General features: G+C 33.9%; 1 protein-coding gene across 23 annotated transcripts in view; it reads left to right on the top strand.

The window, feature by feature from the left end:
• CACNA2D1 (calcium voltage-gated channel auxiliary subunit alpha2delta 1) overlaps window positions 1–18762 on the top strand; it is a 516207-nt gene that overhangs the window by 266062 nt on the left and 231383 nt on the right. For all 23 annotated transcript variants that reach the window (XM_014855387.3, XM_044768108.2, XM_014855384.3 and 20 more), the window contains one exon: window positions 9927–9986. In XM_014855387.3, the coding sequence (XP_014710873.1) occupies window positions 9927–9986 (60 nt within the window). The remainder of the gene's footprint in view (window positions 1–9926; window positions 9987–18762) is intronic.

Here is an 18762-nt window from a genome sequence, read left to right as displayed (position 1 = left end):
AATTACAAAGACTGTAAATATAAGGCAGTGTGTTTCAATAATATATTTCAAAGAAGGAAAATAATAAAGAGGGGATAATTTTATACAATTATAAATTGCAATTTTATTAATTCTAATTAATTATTGGTAGGACATTTTATTGAGGATTCAATAACATTTCTTCTGTTTCAGTATACATTTAATATTCTGTTCTGTAACTTTATGTAGTTGTTTTACATATTTTTTCAAAAAGGCAAATATCATTTTTCCTTATTATTTTAGTTTCCAAGTGAAAGTTAATTGACTCAGAAACAAAGCTCATAAACTATAATAATCAGTAAAAGTAAAACTCTAACTTATGATTAAACTTCTGAATTGGTATCAATCCAATCAGGGATGTCTGCCTCACCTATTATCTCTAATATGTCTGATTTACCAGGTTTATTTTTCAAAAAAGGGCTTTAGAACAAATAGTTTGTTATTGTTTTATTTCTCACAGTTGTAACAGCTTGCTGTTAAGATAATATAAAACTTCTGCTTGAAGAACGCTATGAATTTTTATTTTAGAGCAGTTCTTCTCAAACTTTAGTGCACATTAGAATCACCAGAAAGTCTTGTTAAACCTAGTTGACAGGACCCATCCCAGGAGTTTCTGACTCAGTAGGCCTTGGACGGGTTCTGAGAATGTGCATGTCTAACCAGTTCCCAGGAGAGGCTGGTCTGGGCACACTTTGAGAAGAAGCACTATTCTAGAGACAACAAGACTCTTTAAGCAGGGTGCAAAATTTGAGCTCAGTAAAGAAGTGAAGAAAAAGTCAAGATGCCGTCAGTTAAACGGTGCTGAGAGTTTGAAAATATGGAGATGTATCAGTGAACGTTTTTGTGGAAACAGCCTCAACCAGATATGGTGTGTGAAGAAATGTAAAGAGTCTGAGATTTTACCCTTCCTGCAAAGTAACAAGCTAGCCAACCACAATTTCAAAGATTCAGGAGACTCCCTGAGTCAGACACAATGGACTTGATGACTCCTGACATAGCAGGCAGCGTGGTCTTTATGTTCACATGAGTTGCTCCTGACCGTCAAGTCAAATGGGGGCCATGCAGAGTAGTCCAAGTGGATACTGCATATCCGTGAGTTTATGTCGCAGCTGGGGAACCCTGAGCTTGGGAAACCACTATCTTTTCAAGGGAGCCTACAAGCAAACCTGCCTAACTTTTGCCCCATAGGATTATTTTTGTTTTCCTGAGCAACGAATGACTCTCTTCTCTGCCCTATAGGGAGACACTCTGTCTTCTAAGGCTGTTTGCTATACAAACATTCTTTAAAAATTAGACAATGATGTTTAATCCAGCAATATGCTTGTCATGTAGAAAGGCAACTTTAGTGGCCTCTCGAAGTGTCGTGATAATGAATGATGATGATTTAGTGAACCTAACCCTCTCTGCCACACATTGTATGAGATATTGGAGTTGTACACACATGAAAGAATGGCTTCCTGCACCTAATAAACTCATATTTAGTGATTTATTGAGAGAGAGAGAGAGGAAGAGAAGAGAGGAAAGAGAGAGAGAGAGAATTGAGTATAGTGTGTTGGGTATCATGATAGCTTAAGGATTTGGCGCTAGTGAAGGGCAGTGGGTTATTTTTGTTGACTTCCATCAAATTGTGCTTCTATTTAGAACAGTGTTTCTCAAAGAGTAATTAAATCCATGTGTCTAAAATAACTAAAATGTTACCCTCTAGAAGAGTTTTTTCAAAATTTAGTGAAAGGAAAAGGTGTACTATATTAAACAAGTAGATTTCTGGGAATGACATGAGGTGTAGAATCAGAACCTTTGGATATTGGTGGAGTTGAGTGGGTTTGTATGATGTCTAGGTATGTTGAACAACCTTATCTGGTGATTCTTTGCCAGTGTCAAAATGTAGAGCTGATGTGGAAATTATATTCAGTTGAACAATTTTTTATCTTATTGTTTTGTGTGGTAGAGCCAAAAAAGGGTGATGATAATTAGCAGTTGTGTATTATTTACTTTCACCACTGCTAAAAGGAGTTTTGCTCTTTTTACCAGATGACATCTCCTTTACCCTTGCTTCTGTATTCCAAGAGTCTGCCAATTTATTTGGAACTAATTACACCTCTGAAGATTAGACCTGAAGCTTTGTGTTTAATTTCAAAAGCATTTCCTGAATATGGCAGATCTAGGCTCAAATCTATACAACATGATCCAGAGGCGATGTTCCAAAAGATTTATTTTTCACTGGGCCACAAATAGAAGAATAAATGATGACTGGCTTTATTTCAGCAAACTTTATTTATATGTTTTGCACATATTATCCTCTTTTAAAGCTTGCACTGGAAAGAAAAATAGTGTTTGTATTATGAAATTTTTATTTCACACAACTTGGAATGAAAACAATCATAAAAAAATGATTGGCTATCAAAAAAGAATTAATTTGTAGCCTTACATTGTACCATATACAGTGCAAGATTTATATGTGATTTGTCTTAATATAATCACAAATTAATGTTTTACTGTTAATTTTGATACTGCTCTTCTTATTTCATAATTCCAATATTTACAGAAGTGTTAACATCGTTGAATAGACGTAAATAACAAGACTACACACTTTATTTCTACTTGATCAATCTATTTACAAATAATTTTAATTAAAGTATATGTTAAAAGTTGTATATTATGTAGCTTGTTCCTTTTCTCTTAAGAAACAATAGTCAAGAAGCCAAACTCCTTTTTCTCCTCCTCTATAAACTCAAATAGATGGAGTGGTACTAAGTTATTTTAGGAAAGTTTGGTAGATTTTTTCAGATCATTGGAATATATTTTTCTAAATTAAAATAGAATTTTATTAAAAATATTTTTTGTGTTCTGGAATCAATTTGAGATTGCTCTGCTAGAAAAACAAAAGCAAGTTTGTAAAAAAGAAAGATAATGATTATAATTATGTGCTTATATTTCATGTCATTAAACAAAAGGAGAAAGTCTGCAAAAGCATATTTTAGGCAAGCATGCGTAAAGCATAAAAACAACATTTAGTCATCTTTGTAACAGTGGGCTTGCTAACCTACAGCACCATGGTGAGAGGGGATTGATATATCTTTGGATAAGTTGCCTTGCTTAAGGGTTGATTTAAAATCTTTCAAATTGCATGAGTAACGCCTGTGCAAAAAGAATGATGGTCTTTTGATAGGGAGAAGGAGTATGTAGGACTGTGTTTACAAATAAGGCCTGTTTTATGTTCTGATGATAAAGATGCAATAAATTCATAGAATTTTGTTGCTAAACAAGCGTCTTAGAAATGGCTCCAGCTTTTTTCCCTGAAGGTTTTTCCTTCCTGCAGCCATTATCTTTGCTTTCCAAAACTCTCAACAAACCATTTCTCAAAGTTCATTGACCTTAACTGATTCTCTTGTCCAATCTAAACCATCACTTCCAAGAGTAATGGGTTTCTCCTTAGACAAGTCATTCCCTTCCCCCCGTGAAGCTGGAGTTTCTCTTTGGCATTCAACCTGCATGTAACCTATTAGAAAGAAGAATCAGCAATAGCAACATCAGATAACATTTACATAATTAAAAAAATACATGCCAAATAATGCCAAAGGATACAGACTAATTCATTATAGTAATTGTTCTGGGTAGGGAAATTGGTCAAGAGAGGTGAATAAGGTGAACTTCAAGGTTATTTGTAATATTTCATTTTGTACATGAGAACTTATAAAGCAAATATAAAAAAGATAAAGAGGAATTCTGGGTAATAGATTCCAAACTATTTTTTCTGTGCTTTCAATATTTTTAATCTGCCCTCAAATCGAGCAAATAAAAAGACCTGTGGGTAAAAACTGTCATTGGCTAGCAGCACTCACTCTTTTTAGAATCCTTCCTGTCTTTTAATTTTGAGATATTTTCATTCTCAATAAAAGCAGTACTTCTAAAAATTTTTTGGACCAGTCCTGGTGGCCTAGTGGTTAAGTTCGGCATGCTCTGCTTCTGCAGCCCGGGTTCAGTTCCCAGGCATGGACTTACACCACTCGTCTGTCAGCGGCCATGTTGCAGCAAGGGCTCACATAGAAAAAGAGGAAGATTGGCAACAGATGTTAGCTCAGGGCAAATCTTCCTCAGCAAAAACAAAACAAAACAAAACAAAAAATTTATTCTCCATGTGGCAAATTCCACTGAAGTAAAGTAAAACTAACAAGCATATATATTGTAACCATTAAGAAAGCACGTGTCAAACACTCACCACATGATGTTATTTGTGTGTATATATGTGTATTCCATAGTATATGATATGTGGATGTATATAAATTCCCTTTGCAAGCAAGAAATATGTCCTGTATTTTTATTTCCTAAACACTTGCATGTAGTAAGTGCTTAGGAAATATTTATTGAATTAAAGCAAACAAACACTATACTTATTATCCTGGAGATATGTTTCCTCCTCATCCTGATGTTCACAGTTCTCAGGTGTTGAAATATGCCAAAGTTAACTCTCTTGGTTAACCTATTCCTATAACTTTTTAACCTCAAATCTCAGTATCCAACCTGGCTTCTTTAGCCAATACATTCTTTCAAGGTATCAATAATGTTTCTTTATAGAAACGTTTTAAATAATATGTAACTACAGCAGATGTCATTTTGAAAAAACATAAAGCAATTTCTCTACACATTAAGATTGTCATAGTAATATGCTTGTTCACTAGGATATAACGAGTTGCTAGAAGGCTTTGGTAGAATTCTGCTGGGCATATATATTTATATGAGTTTAAATAAACATTGTAATGCATTGTTTTATGTGACTTTAAATAAATGTTTTGTATTGTTTCCCATTATTTGGCTAGGTTATTGGAAAGAGAAGAGCATTTTTGCCCTTTAGATGGAATATTATACTAGCCATTTGTGGAGGTATGGTGTTGTCTTGTCTACTGAAGTCTTCACTGCTTCCTATCAGTGTAAGAAATGCTGAAGAAATGTCACACCTCACTATCTTTTTTTAATGGTTCCGAAAATAAGATGAGAAAGCAAAGCATAATGATCTGCTCTCCTTTCTCATTCCATTTATGGTAAAAATAAAATAAAATTGAACTCATTTTATTGACTATTATATTAAACTGTTATACTCCCTGGATTGCATATGCTTTTGGACTTCCATATGGGTCTACAGTCAAGAGCTTTTCTGTAGGGCAAAATACAGTGAAAATTTAGGGACCATTAAGACATTCTCATTTATTTCACTCATGTATGTTGAAGTGGTCCTTACTGATTATAGTTCTAACATAGTCTATTCTATGAACTTATGTTTGTAAGATTCAAATGGAAGCAAAACTTTGTTGTTTATAATGTGCTAGATATTTAGCATACCAAATAGAAAATATATAAGGTATTATTCCTAGATGCTGGAAAATGTTAAGTCCATTGCTTAACATCCCACAGTAAATAGCAGCACTAGAATTGCAAATCAGATCTGTCTGATTCAAAAGTGCATGCTTATTATACTGTTGCTCCAAAGTAATTGATTGTATCTATACACTTTTCTTCAAAACATATAATTCTGTTCATTCACCTAAGTCTGCTATTTTCAGTAGGTATTGTTAGATCATTCAAGTAATTATTCTGATTCTTTTGATATGTTAAAAATATTTGATGAAGATAGGCAAAACTCATTAGAGTGATAAAAAAATTGTCAACATAGGCATAATATAATAATTTGCTAATCCTTGTTGGGCATTGACTGAACATTAATTTCATCACACATGCATGTTTTACTTGGAATAGTCTATGGCGGGTATCTATTGCCTCCTTATTAGAAAGAAAAATCTTGACATATGCTAGCCGAAGCAATTGTTTTGAATTAAATGTTTCTTTGAATGATATTTCTGAGTCAATTCCTGTTTTTCACATGAGTGTCAACATTATCAGAGTCTAACTGAACTGTCATATGGTCCCTGAAGGTTTCCTTTCAAAGTTATAACAGAAAATTATTTATAATTAAATATTTCAGAAAACTGCTTTTATCTTATCTGCAATTAACTTACAGTCTAGGAATCAAATTATTTACAGGTTTGGAAAATAGTCTATTTGAGAAAACATATTTAGGTATTGTTAAGGAGAATGATAGGATTATTTCTTTATACACTGTATAATTATACTGCTTTTATTAGACTTTCGTATCACCTGACAGAATTCAATGCTAGTGGAAGAGATAAAGATATGACACGAGGTGAAGGTGGAGAATGAATAGGCCTTCAAGGGAGCTGATCTTTCTTTGATCTGATAAAACTTCTCTTGTTCTCTGTTTCTGTTTCTTTTCTTTTTTTCCCCTGAAGATCACTATTTATGAAAAGCTTTTTCTCTGATTAGCAATATTCTCTCAGGATTTGAGGGCAAGATCTACACAAAGACAGTTTCCAAACTGACATATGATTTTTTTGTGCTGTTTTTGTATTTTGTCTTTAGCAATTTCTAAAATCTGCTGGGAAATTTTCCATTAACCTGAAATAGTGTTTGGTTTTGATATTATTACACTGCCTTATATTCTGTGAATATTTGGTGATATAAACACTTTTGATGGGTTTGATGGAGACAAAAGATTGGTTTTGTGGAATGAGCAGAAGCTTTGGAGTCATAGGGCTTGGGTTCAAGTCCATTTTGTTAAACTTGTGAGTCCTTAGAATAGTCTTTAAAATGATTTTCTATTTTAAATGCTCAAACCAATAGGTAGGTAGGGATGTATATAGCATCAATACATCTATGACATTGTATATATACTTGTCATTCCATACCCAAAGGATTTTCATATACACGTGTGCTGTTTCATTTATAATAAAGCCATTTAATGAGTCTTTCTGGCTTATCTTAATGTGAGCAGAATTAAATTTCAATTTTCTCTCATAGGTATTTATGCTGAGCTGGGTTTTTTGTTTCTATCTAGTGCTTGGTCTACTTTTAATGTTTGATACTATATTAAAGTATACTATAAATTAAATGAGAAAAAAGACGTTTTCTTTTTTCTGAAGTGACTTATCATTACAGGATATACTTATATAGCCAACTATGGAAACAGAGATGCTCTACCGAGCAAATATTCGCACTTTATTAGGTAGGACTTTTATCAGTCTCAACACAGTTTGCCTGTGGCATTTAATGGTAGATCACTGGCTTTAGAAATAAAATGTCACTTGACCAGAATAGCAGTTAATTAGGGACTTGAAGTGTCCAGAAGACATGTCAGTATTTTATAAGTCATGACTAACTGGGCTTTTGCCACAAGAAAGAGGCACCATCAGCAACTGTTTGTAATAGTCCCCAGGATAGGCTCTCTGGGTATCTAGGTTTCAGTATTATGCTTTATCATGAAATTTGCTAGGTAAAAAAATATTTCATTAATTTCTTCCTGAACAAAGAAGATAACAGCAGTGAGTTTTCATGATTGTGTGTTTCTAGATTTCTACCCTGGGGATATAAAATTAGCAACTTTGGAGCTTCAAACTAACTTTTTAAAGTACACTGTTTTTCTTACACATAGCTACATAGCCTAGGTTTCTAAAACTATTTCAGAAACTTGCAACAAATGGCATTTAAATCATAAAATTAGTGTTTAAAAATGTATATTAGAAATAAAACTTATTTGGACTTTCCTCCTCCTAGAATTGTCTTATAATTTGTTGCTATTGTTCATCCCTTTTTAATTTTTTTCTGGAAATAATTAACTGTTGTGATTACTATCATTATGGATTATTAAACATGAATTATGTTCATATCATAAGCCATGTGACTTTGGGTCAGATCAGTTAAGTTGTAGTACTTTCTCATGTTATCCAGAGTAGGGAACAGCATGGTAGAGTTAGAGCTTGTGGCTTGAGAACCATGTATGGCCCTGTGGGTGAATGTCTGCTGATGTGTTTTGTTTGTTGGGGTATCATCCTCCTTCTGTGCTTTGTGCAAAAAAAAATCTTACTACCCTTCTCCAAGACTTAAAGACAGTTTAGAGTTCTAACAGTTCTTAATCTAAAATCTTTTACTTAACTTATTTACATTTTATCCAGTATTTGGTTTAAATTCACAAAATGCTTACATTTATTATTTGCCTCATACATATGAACATTTAGCTGTTCTTATATTGCCTGTGAAAAATGAGAGAAGACTTACATTCTGAATTTTGTTAATAATATGCCTTCGTGTTTATTTTCTCATTCTGTCTTTTCTTTCTTTATCTTTCCATACTGAAGTTTCCTGTAAAGAAATTGCTTCTATTTCCATTTCCTTTGCCATTTTATTTACTTTTTGGCTACATTTTCACACTGAATTTGAATTTCCAAAAGTATTGTGATGCAGTATTACTGAAATGTATACTGTTTTCTCCAAATTTTGCTCTGTTTAGTTTCTTGTTTTTGTAGGAATAGAGGACCTTTTTTAGGTTACTCTCCCTGGTACAATTTCTAACATTTAGTAGCTCCTCTTATATTCCATTTCTGTCTAGTAGCTGATAAACTGAAACCATTGTCATTTAAGTGCACTGGAGGTTTCCTTTAAATTGATCTAGGGATTCTTTAGTTGAGATCTCCCATTAGGCAATATTTTGTAGTCATTTGTAATACCTACATAATAGTTTAGAAAAATGAATAAATTATAATATTAAATAACAGAGAATAGAATCCAATATACTAATATAGAAATTGGACTAAAGGGATGTTTCCGTTATCCAGTGTAGCCTGAACTTCCATATTTTTACATTTATTATATTTGCTGTTATTCTTGTCCTATTTCTGCCACGTTCTTCTAGCTGTGTCTGGGGGCAGGCCACAGATGAACTCAGCACTGAGCTATTTTCTCAGAGGGACACAGTGCAAATGGAATCATAATTACTCTTCAGAGTCAGAGAGGTGACTCATATCTTACTTACTGTTTGCCAGGCACTGTTCTAAGCACTTTATATATAATAATTCATTTAATCCTTTCAACAATCCATGAGGCAGATTTTCACACTATTCACATGAGAAAATGGAATAAGAGAGAACTTTTCCCAAGTTTGCACTGCTGGTATGCAGCAGGGTCGGTATGTAAATCCAGGCAGTCTGGTTTCAGATCTGTGTTCTTAATCACTAAAGGTTACTGTCTCTTGTAAGAGTTTATTACACAGACAACATGATGGTGACATGGGAAAGAGAAAAATCTCTAAAAACTGTTACAGAAGGAAAAAGAATTATCGACAAAAAGTGATTAGCAGACTAACAAGAGACATTTTATCTTCAACTGAACCTTATGAACTAACATTTGAAAAGTGCTAGAGGAAAATAAGTGAACCTAGAATTCTCTGACTACTTGAGTATACAAGAGTGAAAGTGAAATAAAGCCATTTTCAGATGTGAGCATTGTGACAGTTTGCTACTCACAGATTATCTCTGAAAGAGCTACTGTTAAGAATGTGCTTCAGCAAGGAGGGAATTATTACATTTTGTGGCTTTTGGTTAAAAACTAAATATGCTGTTAAGAAGGTGCCCAGTATAGTGCTTAGCACATATTCATTGATCTCTTAATGTCGTTTCCTTCCACTTATATAGAAATTTATGTTTTAACTGTATTTACTAAAAATAAAATTCTTCCAAGATTTATATACTCTGCTGATTGAAGGTTTTTCTAAAAACTGAAATGTTAGTCATTGAAAGGAAGCATCATAGAGGACACGCCTGCCGATGATGGCAGAGGGAGTAAACTTAATGGAATTCAAGAATAGTATGTTACTGAACGGTAAACACACATCGATCAATTTTAGTAGGTTAGATTATAAATGATTAGAATTTATGAATCATATATAAGGAATTTCTTCAGCTGTTTATGTCCTCATTATTGATTTGAAAACCCAAGTATTTGTTATAACAATTGTATAATCATGTGGTTATTTGTATTCTAAGAATTTATTGTTTCCTTTTCAGCGCCTGGCTTTGGAAGCAGAGAAAGTGCAAGCAGCCCACCAGTGGAGGGAGGATTTTGCAGTAAGGAAACTTTTTAACCACTTGATTTAAGTAGATTGACATTTTGTGTTTGGATACTTATAATTACATTAAAATATTTTTTAGCGATGGAATCTTATGGTGTTATGGGACTAAAACACAGCTACACTTTAGTGCTTTAAAAAAATTGCTTCTGAGTAATTAGGGCCAATTAAGTTAGTCAAAATTTTCTTGCTTATGTTCCATATTAAAAAAAAAGTCCCTTGAAATGTTCTCCCATATTCAAAGGTATTTATAAAGTTAATTACATTAAAAAGTAGTATTAAATTTTAATATCTGAATAATTTTTGTAGATGTGAATATACTAGTTAAAAAATAAGGTGCATTTAACAACTTTGAGTTTGTAAGAAGCAATGTGTTTATTGTAATCACCTTGATGGTGGGTTATATAATTAAAGTGAGAATAAATGTATTAAACCTCTTAAAATTTAATTTGCTCCACTTTAGCTAAAATTAATATTTCATCTACTCTGGCTTACTTTTAGCAATGCCAGCTGATACTAGCTTTTGCATGTATTTTTTGATAAACTTGTTTTGGTGCTCCAAGAGTCGTTGAGTAAATTATACAAATAGCAGAAATTCTCCCTGCGATGAGTGCTATCTGTCTGTTTGTCTGTCTATCTATCTGTCTATCTATCTTCTTACAACCAAGGGGCACAGTGAAGAAGTCTGTCCTTAATAGTCAGTTAAACTACTTCTGTTACATTTTTGAAGTATTTCATTTATACAATGAAAATCTCTTTAGTTTCTGATCACAGGAAAAGTTCAGGCAACTCATTTTGGGGATGTTAAACTCTACCTCACCTCCCTCATTTAAAATAGGATTAGCGTATAAGAGACATCTTGGTTGTGCTGTTTGATTGTCTTTGAATGTTTTGCAAAACAAAAATCTCAGATGTGAAGGTAAGAAAATTCTGCCTCAATAGAATGCTAAAGTAAGGATTAGGAATTAATACTTTGATTTTACATTTATATGAATGTATTGTATATCAAAGGAAAATACACTAAATGATATATCATTCACTTATATGATAATGATTAGTTTTCCATGCTTGACACTTCTGATATTATTTATTTTTACTATCTTTTCTGCTTAATTTATATTTCTTAAACAGTCTACAAACTAGAGACTCTGTTTGACTACTGTTAATTTGTTTCATTCTTTCAGTAAATTGATCATATTGCCTCAGTTGTTGGTGTCATGTAAGTACTGGCTTGGTACACACTGTTTGTCGTAGGTAGGTTAAGAAAGGTCAATTGATCCTCCATAATGTATAATGAAAAATCAGTGATTAACTTAAAAACACAAGCTTTTTGAGTACTGAGGACAAATTGTAGTCTCATTGAGTGGAGGGGTTTACAATGTAGTTAGTTGGTTTTAGATGAAAGGAAAGTAAACTGGAATGCTTTTGTTTCTTGAATAGACAGAAAGCAGCCAAACTAATTTGTCCAAATATATATCCTTTGACTAATATTAAATGGAAATTGCTCTTTCCCCCCCAATTTAGAGGTATCATAATAAAAGCATGTCGAGTCATAATAGGTATAAAGCTGGACCATGTCTTCTGCCTAGTATTGGTGTAGTGCAGGTAGTGCTGTTTTAGTTTAAATCTTTGTAATTCTGAGAACTGAAAAGATTATTAAGTTCACACAAATCAGTTTCTGTAATATATAGATTTCATTGCTGTTCAAAAAGCTTTTCTTTGCATTAGATGAATTTAGTAATATCTCAGGTAGTCAATTATTAGTTGTATGTCTTTTTCAGTTTTCTAGGGAGAAATAATGTTTACCACAGTAACTTGGCAAGTAAGGATATAGTAATGCCTTTTAGATCATTGGCATTGTTTTATTTAATTATTATGTTATTGCTTTCTGGATGTTGTTTCCTTTCCCAGATGTATTGTAAACTTTTTGATATTGGGCTCATTAACACTAAATTAACACTTTAGCAATGATTTATTTCTCCTTCCAGAAGTAATGGAGATTGTCCTTGTAGATGAGACAAAAACTCACAGTATGTGTTAACTATTACCATATTTTATTGAATTGAAGCCGTCGTCAATGTAAGACACCCTATCATTTATGTATTGCTAAGAAAGAAAAAAATGAAGCCAATTAAATTATGATGAACCAACAATTTTAAGCTGTATTCTTATCTGTCAGATTTCAAAATATGAAAAAAATTTACCTTGAAATGTAACCCCTATTATCTACTCTCTCAGTGCCTATATCCAGACAGAAGCACTGCTGGGAAGTCATACAAATGGACAGATCAGTCTCACAGTGACACGAAAGCCATTACTAAACCTTATGTGCTTAAATAGAACATAAAAGGTTTACGCAGTGAGTGTTAGGAGTTCTTAGCAAATAGTGGTCACCATGTGGGAGAATTCTTGAACAAGTTCTGTTCTTGATTTCCCCCTAGATTACCTCACAATTTATTTAGGAGCCATGAACATATTGACTGATATCAAAAGAGATGGTTAAAAGGTATACAAGTTAGGTTACTTTAGAGCCCTGTCAACTCACTTCCTGAGTACCCTTTTTGAAGGACTCTGAGTAGTGTTCACAGGACACATATCTGTCACAGTTTGCACACTGAGAATTGATGTTTTCCATATCTTACCTTATCAGCCATACGTAAAGTCTTTACAATAGCTCTTTCCTTTGAAATACTGTGAGATGGTAGAACACTGAGATAGCAGTGATTTTATGTTTGAGAATAGAATCTGATTGGAGATTGCCCAACCTTCAGACTCAAGTAAGTAAATAGCGAAAATAAAAAACTTTCTCCCCTTTTCCTTCTTTTCCCTGATAAGCTAGTTGGCTCTTCAGTTCATGTTTATCGCAAAGTTAAACAAATCCTTCAAGGCCATAGTACAAATCAAACTCAAACTGTGGTTGGAAATTAGAAATTATCAATATTAAATATCTCCTTATTTTGTGAGACCACACAAAACAATTGCAAATTTTATCAGTATTTTAACCAACTATTTAAAAATGTTTAATTTGAAATTAAATGCTACCATATTCCAAAAGGTGTCCTCCTTTTAAATTTTATAATCTGTTTATCTTTTAAGGTATTTTAACTGTTTGCATCAGTGCAGTGATTCCTTAATGCCACCCTTTAATAATTTAACACTAAGATGATTTAGAAGGCAAAAATAATTTCCTAAAAAGTACATTAACATTTCAAAAAGAAATATAATATTCTGATTCTTCCCTCAAGTGTAAATAGACAAGTTTCATTAGTATTACTTAGGCAGAATGTTGATTAACATTCCCTACTGTGTAATATAGAGAAATCTCATGAACAACAAGAACAAAAGGGAAAGCACTAAAATGCTGGCAGGAAGAAAGGGCTCACGTAATTCACGCTCTTCCTCAGCCCCACTCAATGCCCGCTGAATGTAGAATTGAGGGAAGAAAGGGCATACACTCTAAATGGATTAAGGTGTATGCGATCATGCATTTACAAGTTCAAACCAATATTTGTATATGAGCTATGTCTACCAGCTACCTTTCAGGTCTCTGTGCCACTTATGGATATTAAAGGCGGCATTTCATGTCACTTATGATGGACAAATTACTTTATTAAGGGCAGGTGGGAGAAGGAAAAAAGAGCTTGAAAAACTAATTGTTCTGTGTGAAACAATTGCTATTATTTCTACCGAAGAGATGTTTTCCAATTGCATTTGAAATCTCATTTGATTGCTTGCAATGGTTGGTTAACTAAAGCAATTTTGTTTCTAACTAAGTGTGCAATATTAATTGTACTTACACATGTATAAACATAAGGGGTGTCTAATTTGTATTTTAATAAGTAGGATCTGTATGTATGGCTTATTAGTATCAGCTTGTTACTATGCAGACTGAGTACAGACATCTAGAAATTGGCCAGTAAATAAAATATTTGAAGTGTCTTTTTTGGCTCCAGCTTCACAGAGAAACTAAATTAGAAGGTGAAAATTTTTCTGGTGAAGTTGAATGTTATTTAGTATCAATCAGACTAATTAAGTTCTCCTAATTTAGCTTTATTTTTATATATTCTTCAAAAAATCACTTTGCTCAAATGATATTTTGAAATGTGGCTTTAAAAGTTATAATAGTTAGGGGCCGGCCCAGTGGTGTAGCGTTTAAGCTTGAACGCTTTGCTTTGGTGACCCAGGGTTCGCGGGTTCGAATCCCAGGTGTGGATCTATGCACTGCTTGTCAAGCCATGCTGTGGCAGGTGTCCCACATATAAAATAGAGGAAGATGGGCATGAATGTTAGCTCAGGGCCAATCTTCCTCAGAAAAAAAAAGAGGAGGTTTGGCAGTAGATGTTAGCTCAGAGCTAATCTTCCTCAAAAAGAGAAAGTTGTTATATTTAAAACTTCGTGTTTATATGAATTAAATTAATAGGTGCTGCCATTATGTATTTAATTATTGCATCTACCCTATTCATTCCATGAAATTGCATCACTTCTGCTGATTGCAACACAGACAATTGTGAATATGTAAACCATAAAAAAATTCTATATTTATTTTGGTTACAATATATAAAGATAAACATTCTTCTAAATTATAATTTGGTGTAGGTTTTGGATATGAAAGAGCCGGCTTTTTTTATTTTTTAAATTAGCACCTGAGCTAACATTGGTTGCCCATATTTTTTTTCCTCTTCTTCTTCTCCACAAAGCCCCCTTGTGCATAGTTGCATATTCTAGTTGTGAGTGCCTCTGATTGTGCTATGTGAGACGCCACCTCAGTATGGCCTGATGAGCAGTGCCACGTCCATGCCCAGGATCCGAACCCGTGAAACCCTGGGCCACCGAAGGGAACCACACGAACTTAACCACTCAGCCGTGGGACCGGCACCAAAGAGCTGACTTTTTAGGAATTAAAAGTGGGAGAGTGGTGTTCTGTATTAATGAATAAATGAATAAATTTAATAGATCACCATAATGATTTTAGGCTCTGGCTGGATTTAGTCTTTCTTAGTTTCTACTTTTGGTTGAATTGCCCTTTTGGAATTAAGAGCTTGCATATTTTAATGTGTTTTTGCTACACTTCTACAGTGCAGGGAAACAGTTTTTTCTACTGCTTTTCTTTTGAGACTCGTCAGTCTATTCTCATTATCCAGATAGATGAAAAGAAGCCACAATGCAAAATTGATTTACCCCCAAATTGTGGGAAAGCAATTTTACGGAAAGAGTCATGCAAATTTATGGTGCTTCACTCTTTTTACTTATGCATATATAGAAATACCCAAGGTTATAACACAGCGAAGTAGAAAATAATAACCATGGTCTTTAAATTGTTGGTTATTCTGGATGATAACACCTATCTTTTGTTTCTTATATTGAAAAATAGTATAAGCAAAAATATTTATCCTTTAACTACCTAGCCAATAACATTGGTTTTATTTTTAATATTTTCTGATAATCTTCTTGACCTCTTTTTCTATTATTTCTGTTAAAGCCAAGGTCACATGATAGTACAGTAGAACTGCGTAAACTAAAACATCACGCTGATATGTCCTGAGATAATGCAAATTTAGGTCTAAATGGTGCTGGGTAAATTTCTTTCTTTCTTTTTTGCCCCCCTCACAGGAAGGGAGAGAGAAGTTGGAAAGGACATGCATCTCTGACTTAGGAAACGGGAGGTGGATGCGGGTCTCTGTATTTTTCAAGACCAATCTGTGCCTCAATATCCTGGGAGTGAGCTGATGAAAACATTGCTAAACTATTGGGAGATTCCTGAATTTGCTGCCAAGATACTAAAAATTCTAACCATGCAGAGCACCTAGAATCATCCTCATTGATATTTAAGCCAGGGTTGATTACTGCCACCACCTGGTGCCAAATTGCAGCTGTTATAAGAGAATTTTTGAACTTGGAGATTTTGTTAACCACTCTATAACTTGAGCTGCATTTTATTAAAATTTTTGGACACTTATTTGCATTAAGGTGAGAGTTTACTGCATTAATTTCTCAACTACAAGAGAATTAGAAAGTTGAAGAAAAATGTATAAGCATTACAAGTCACTGCAATTTACATATAATGCATAGTCTACAAAGATTTGCTCCATAAACTTCCATCCATTTCATTTCCTTATTTAGAAATCTTCAGTGACTTTCCATTTGGCATAAATGGTATACCAGGCCTTCATTATCTGACTCCGTTGTACCTTTCCTAACTTTTCTATTACGTCTCCCCAGCAGCTATTCCCATTCTCCTGAAATTCTAAGCCCCAAACAGAGTAAACTACTTGGCATTTCCTTAAGATGATATTCTCTCCTTCATCTTCAGACCTTTTGACAATCTCTGCCTATAAATCTCTCCTCTCTCTCCCCAATTTTTTCTTGGCTTTGATCCACCAATCTTGGATTTGTTGTCTGTTTTATATAGTCTCTTAATGCCCAATATATATTCCTATTCCAGTAAGTGCTCACTGTATGATTTTCCTTTCTCCACGTTTTTCCCAGCACTAAAACGTAAACTTCCTAGGGATAAGAACTATGGCTATTGCGTTACCTAGAAAACTGTAGTCCAGTGCAGTGCATTACAGACAGTAGCCTATGCGTAATTTTTTGATTAAGAAATAATTACTCAGGGGCTGGCCAGGTGGCACAGCAGTTAAGTTTGCACGTTCTGCTTCTCTGTGGCCCCGGGGTTCGCTGGTTCAGATCCCGGGTGCGGACATGGCACCACTTGGCAAAAGCCATGCTGTGATAGGCGTCCCACATATAAAGTAGAAGAAGATGGGCATGGATGTTAGCTCAGGGCCAGCCTTCCTCAGCAAAAATTAGCAAAAATTTGTCAATTTTCTTCATCTTTTCAGAGAAGCAACTCTTAGTTTCATTGAATTTTTTTTTGTTTTTTTTTTAGTGTCTATTTCATTTATTTCTGCACTGATTATTATTTCTTTCCTTCTACTGATTTGGGGCTTTGTTTGTTCTTTTTCCAGTTCCTTTAGATGCACTGCTAGATTGTTTGGGATTTTTTTTGTTGTTTGTTGAAGTAGGCCTATATTTCTCTAAACCTCCCTCTTAGAACTTTTTTTTCGTGCATCCCATAGATTTTTGGCATGTTGTATTTTCATTTTCATTTGTCTCCAGCTATTTTTTTATTTTTCCTTTGATGTCTTCATTGACCCAATTGTTGTTCAGTAGCATTGTGTTTAATCTCCATGTATTTGTGGCTTTTCTGATTTTCTTCCTGTAGTTGATTTCTACTTTCACACTATTGTGGTCAGAGAAGATGCTTGGTATTATTTTAGTCTTCTTAAATCTATTGAGACTTGTGTTGTGCCCTAATATTAGATCTATCCTGGAGAATGTTCCATGTGTAGTCTTTGGGTTTTGGATGGAATGTTCTTTATATATTTACTAAGTGCATCTGGTCTAATGTGTCATTTAAGGCCAATATTTCCTTATTGATCTTCTGTTTGGATGATCTAGCCATTGATGTAAGTGGAGTGTTAAAGTCCACTAGTATTTTTGTGTTGCTGTCTATTTCTCCTTTTATGTCTGGTAATAATTGCTTTAGATATTTAGGCGCTCCTACATTGGGTGCATAGATATTTACATCCTCTTATCCTTATGATGTTATATCCTCTTGGTGGATTGTTCCTTTGTCATTATTAAGTGCCCTTCTTTGTGTCTTGTTACAGTTTTTGTTTTAAAGTCTATTTTGTCTGACATAAGTATTGCTACCCCAGCTTTCTTTTCTTTGCCATTTGCATGGAATATCTTTCTCCATCCCTTCACTTTCAGTTTGTGAGTGTTTTTAGGTCTGAAGTGTGTCTCTTGTATGTACCATATGTATAGGTCTTGTTTTTCTATCTAGTCAGCCAGCCTATGTGTTTTTATTGGAGCATTTAGTCCGTTGACATTTAAAGGAGCTATTTATAAGTATGTACTTACTGTCATTTTGTTACTTTTTTCTGGGTGTTTTAGTAGCTGTCTGTTCCTTTCTTCTTCTCTTGCTCTCTTCCCTGGTGGTTTCTTCTCTTTCTTTAGTGTTGGGTTTGCTTTCCTTTCTCTTAGCTTTTTGTGTATTTCTTATAGGTTTCTGATCTGTGGTTCTCATGAGGTTCATACATGATAACCTATGTATATGGCAATCTATATTCAGTTGATGGCCTCTTTAGTTTGATATCTTTCTTAAAGCTCTGCTGTTTTACTCCCCTCCTCCCACATTTTATATTTTTGATATCATATCTAACCTCTTTGTGTGTGTGTGTGTGTGTGTGTGTATCCATTACCCTCTTATCATGGAAATAGGTAATTTTAGTACTTTTGTCTTTTGATCTTCATATTATCTTCATTGATCTGCTACCTTTACTGCGTTTTTGCCTTTACCAGTGACTTTATTGCCTTTATTTTTCTTAATTTGCTTATTTTCTTTGTGGTCTTCTGTTTCCCACTTCAATAAATCTCTTTAGCATTTCTTATAAAACTGGTTTCTTGGTGATAAACTCCTTTAATTTTTACTTGCTAGGAAACTCTTTATCTCTCTTTACATTCTGAATGATAACCTTGCTGGGTAGAGTATTCTTGGCTGTAGGTTGTTTCTTTTCAGCACTTTAAATATATTGTGCCATTCCCTTCTAGCCTGGGGTTTTGGCTGAGAAGTCAGCTGATAGCCTTATGGGGTTTCCTTTATATGTAATTTGTTGCCTTTCTCTTCTGTCTTTTAGGATTCTCTCCTTATCTTTAATCCTTAACAGTTTAATTGTAATGTGTCTTCGTGTGGGCCTCTTTGGGTTTAT

Source organism: Equus asinus, chromosome 1 (genome assembly GCF_041296235.1).
Source record: "Equus asinus isolate D_3611 breed Donkey chromosome 1, EquAss-T2T_v2, whole genome shotgun sequence".
NCBI lineage: Eukaryota > Metazoa > Chordata > Mammalia > Perissodactyla > Equidae > Equus > Equus asinus.
Note: the sequence above shows the minus strand (reverse complement) of the source record. Positions and strands in the feature narration are given on the sequence as shown.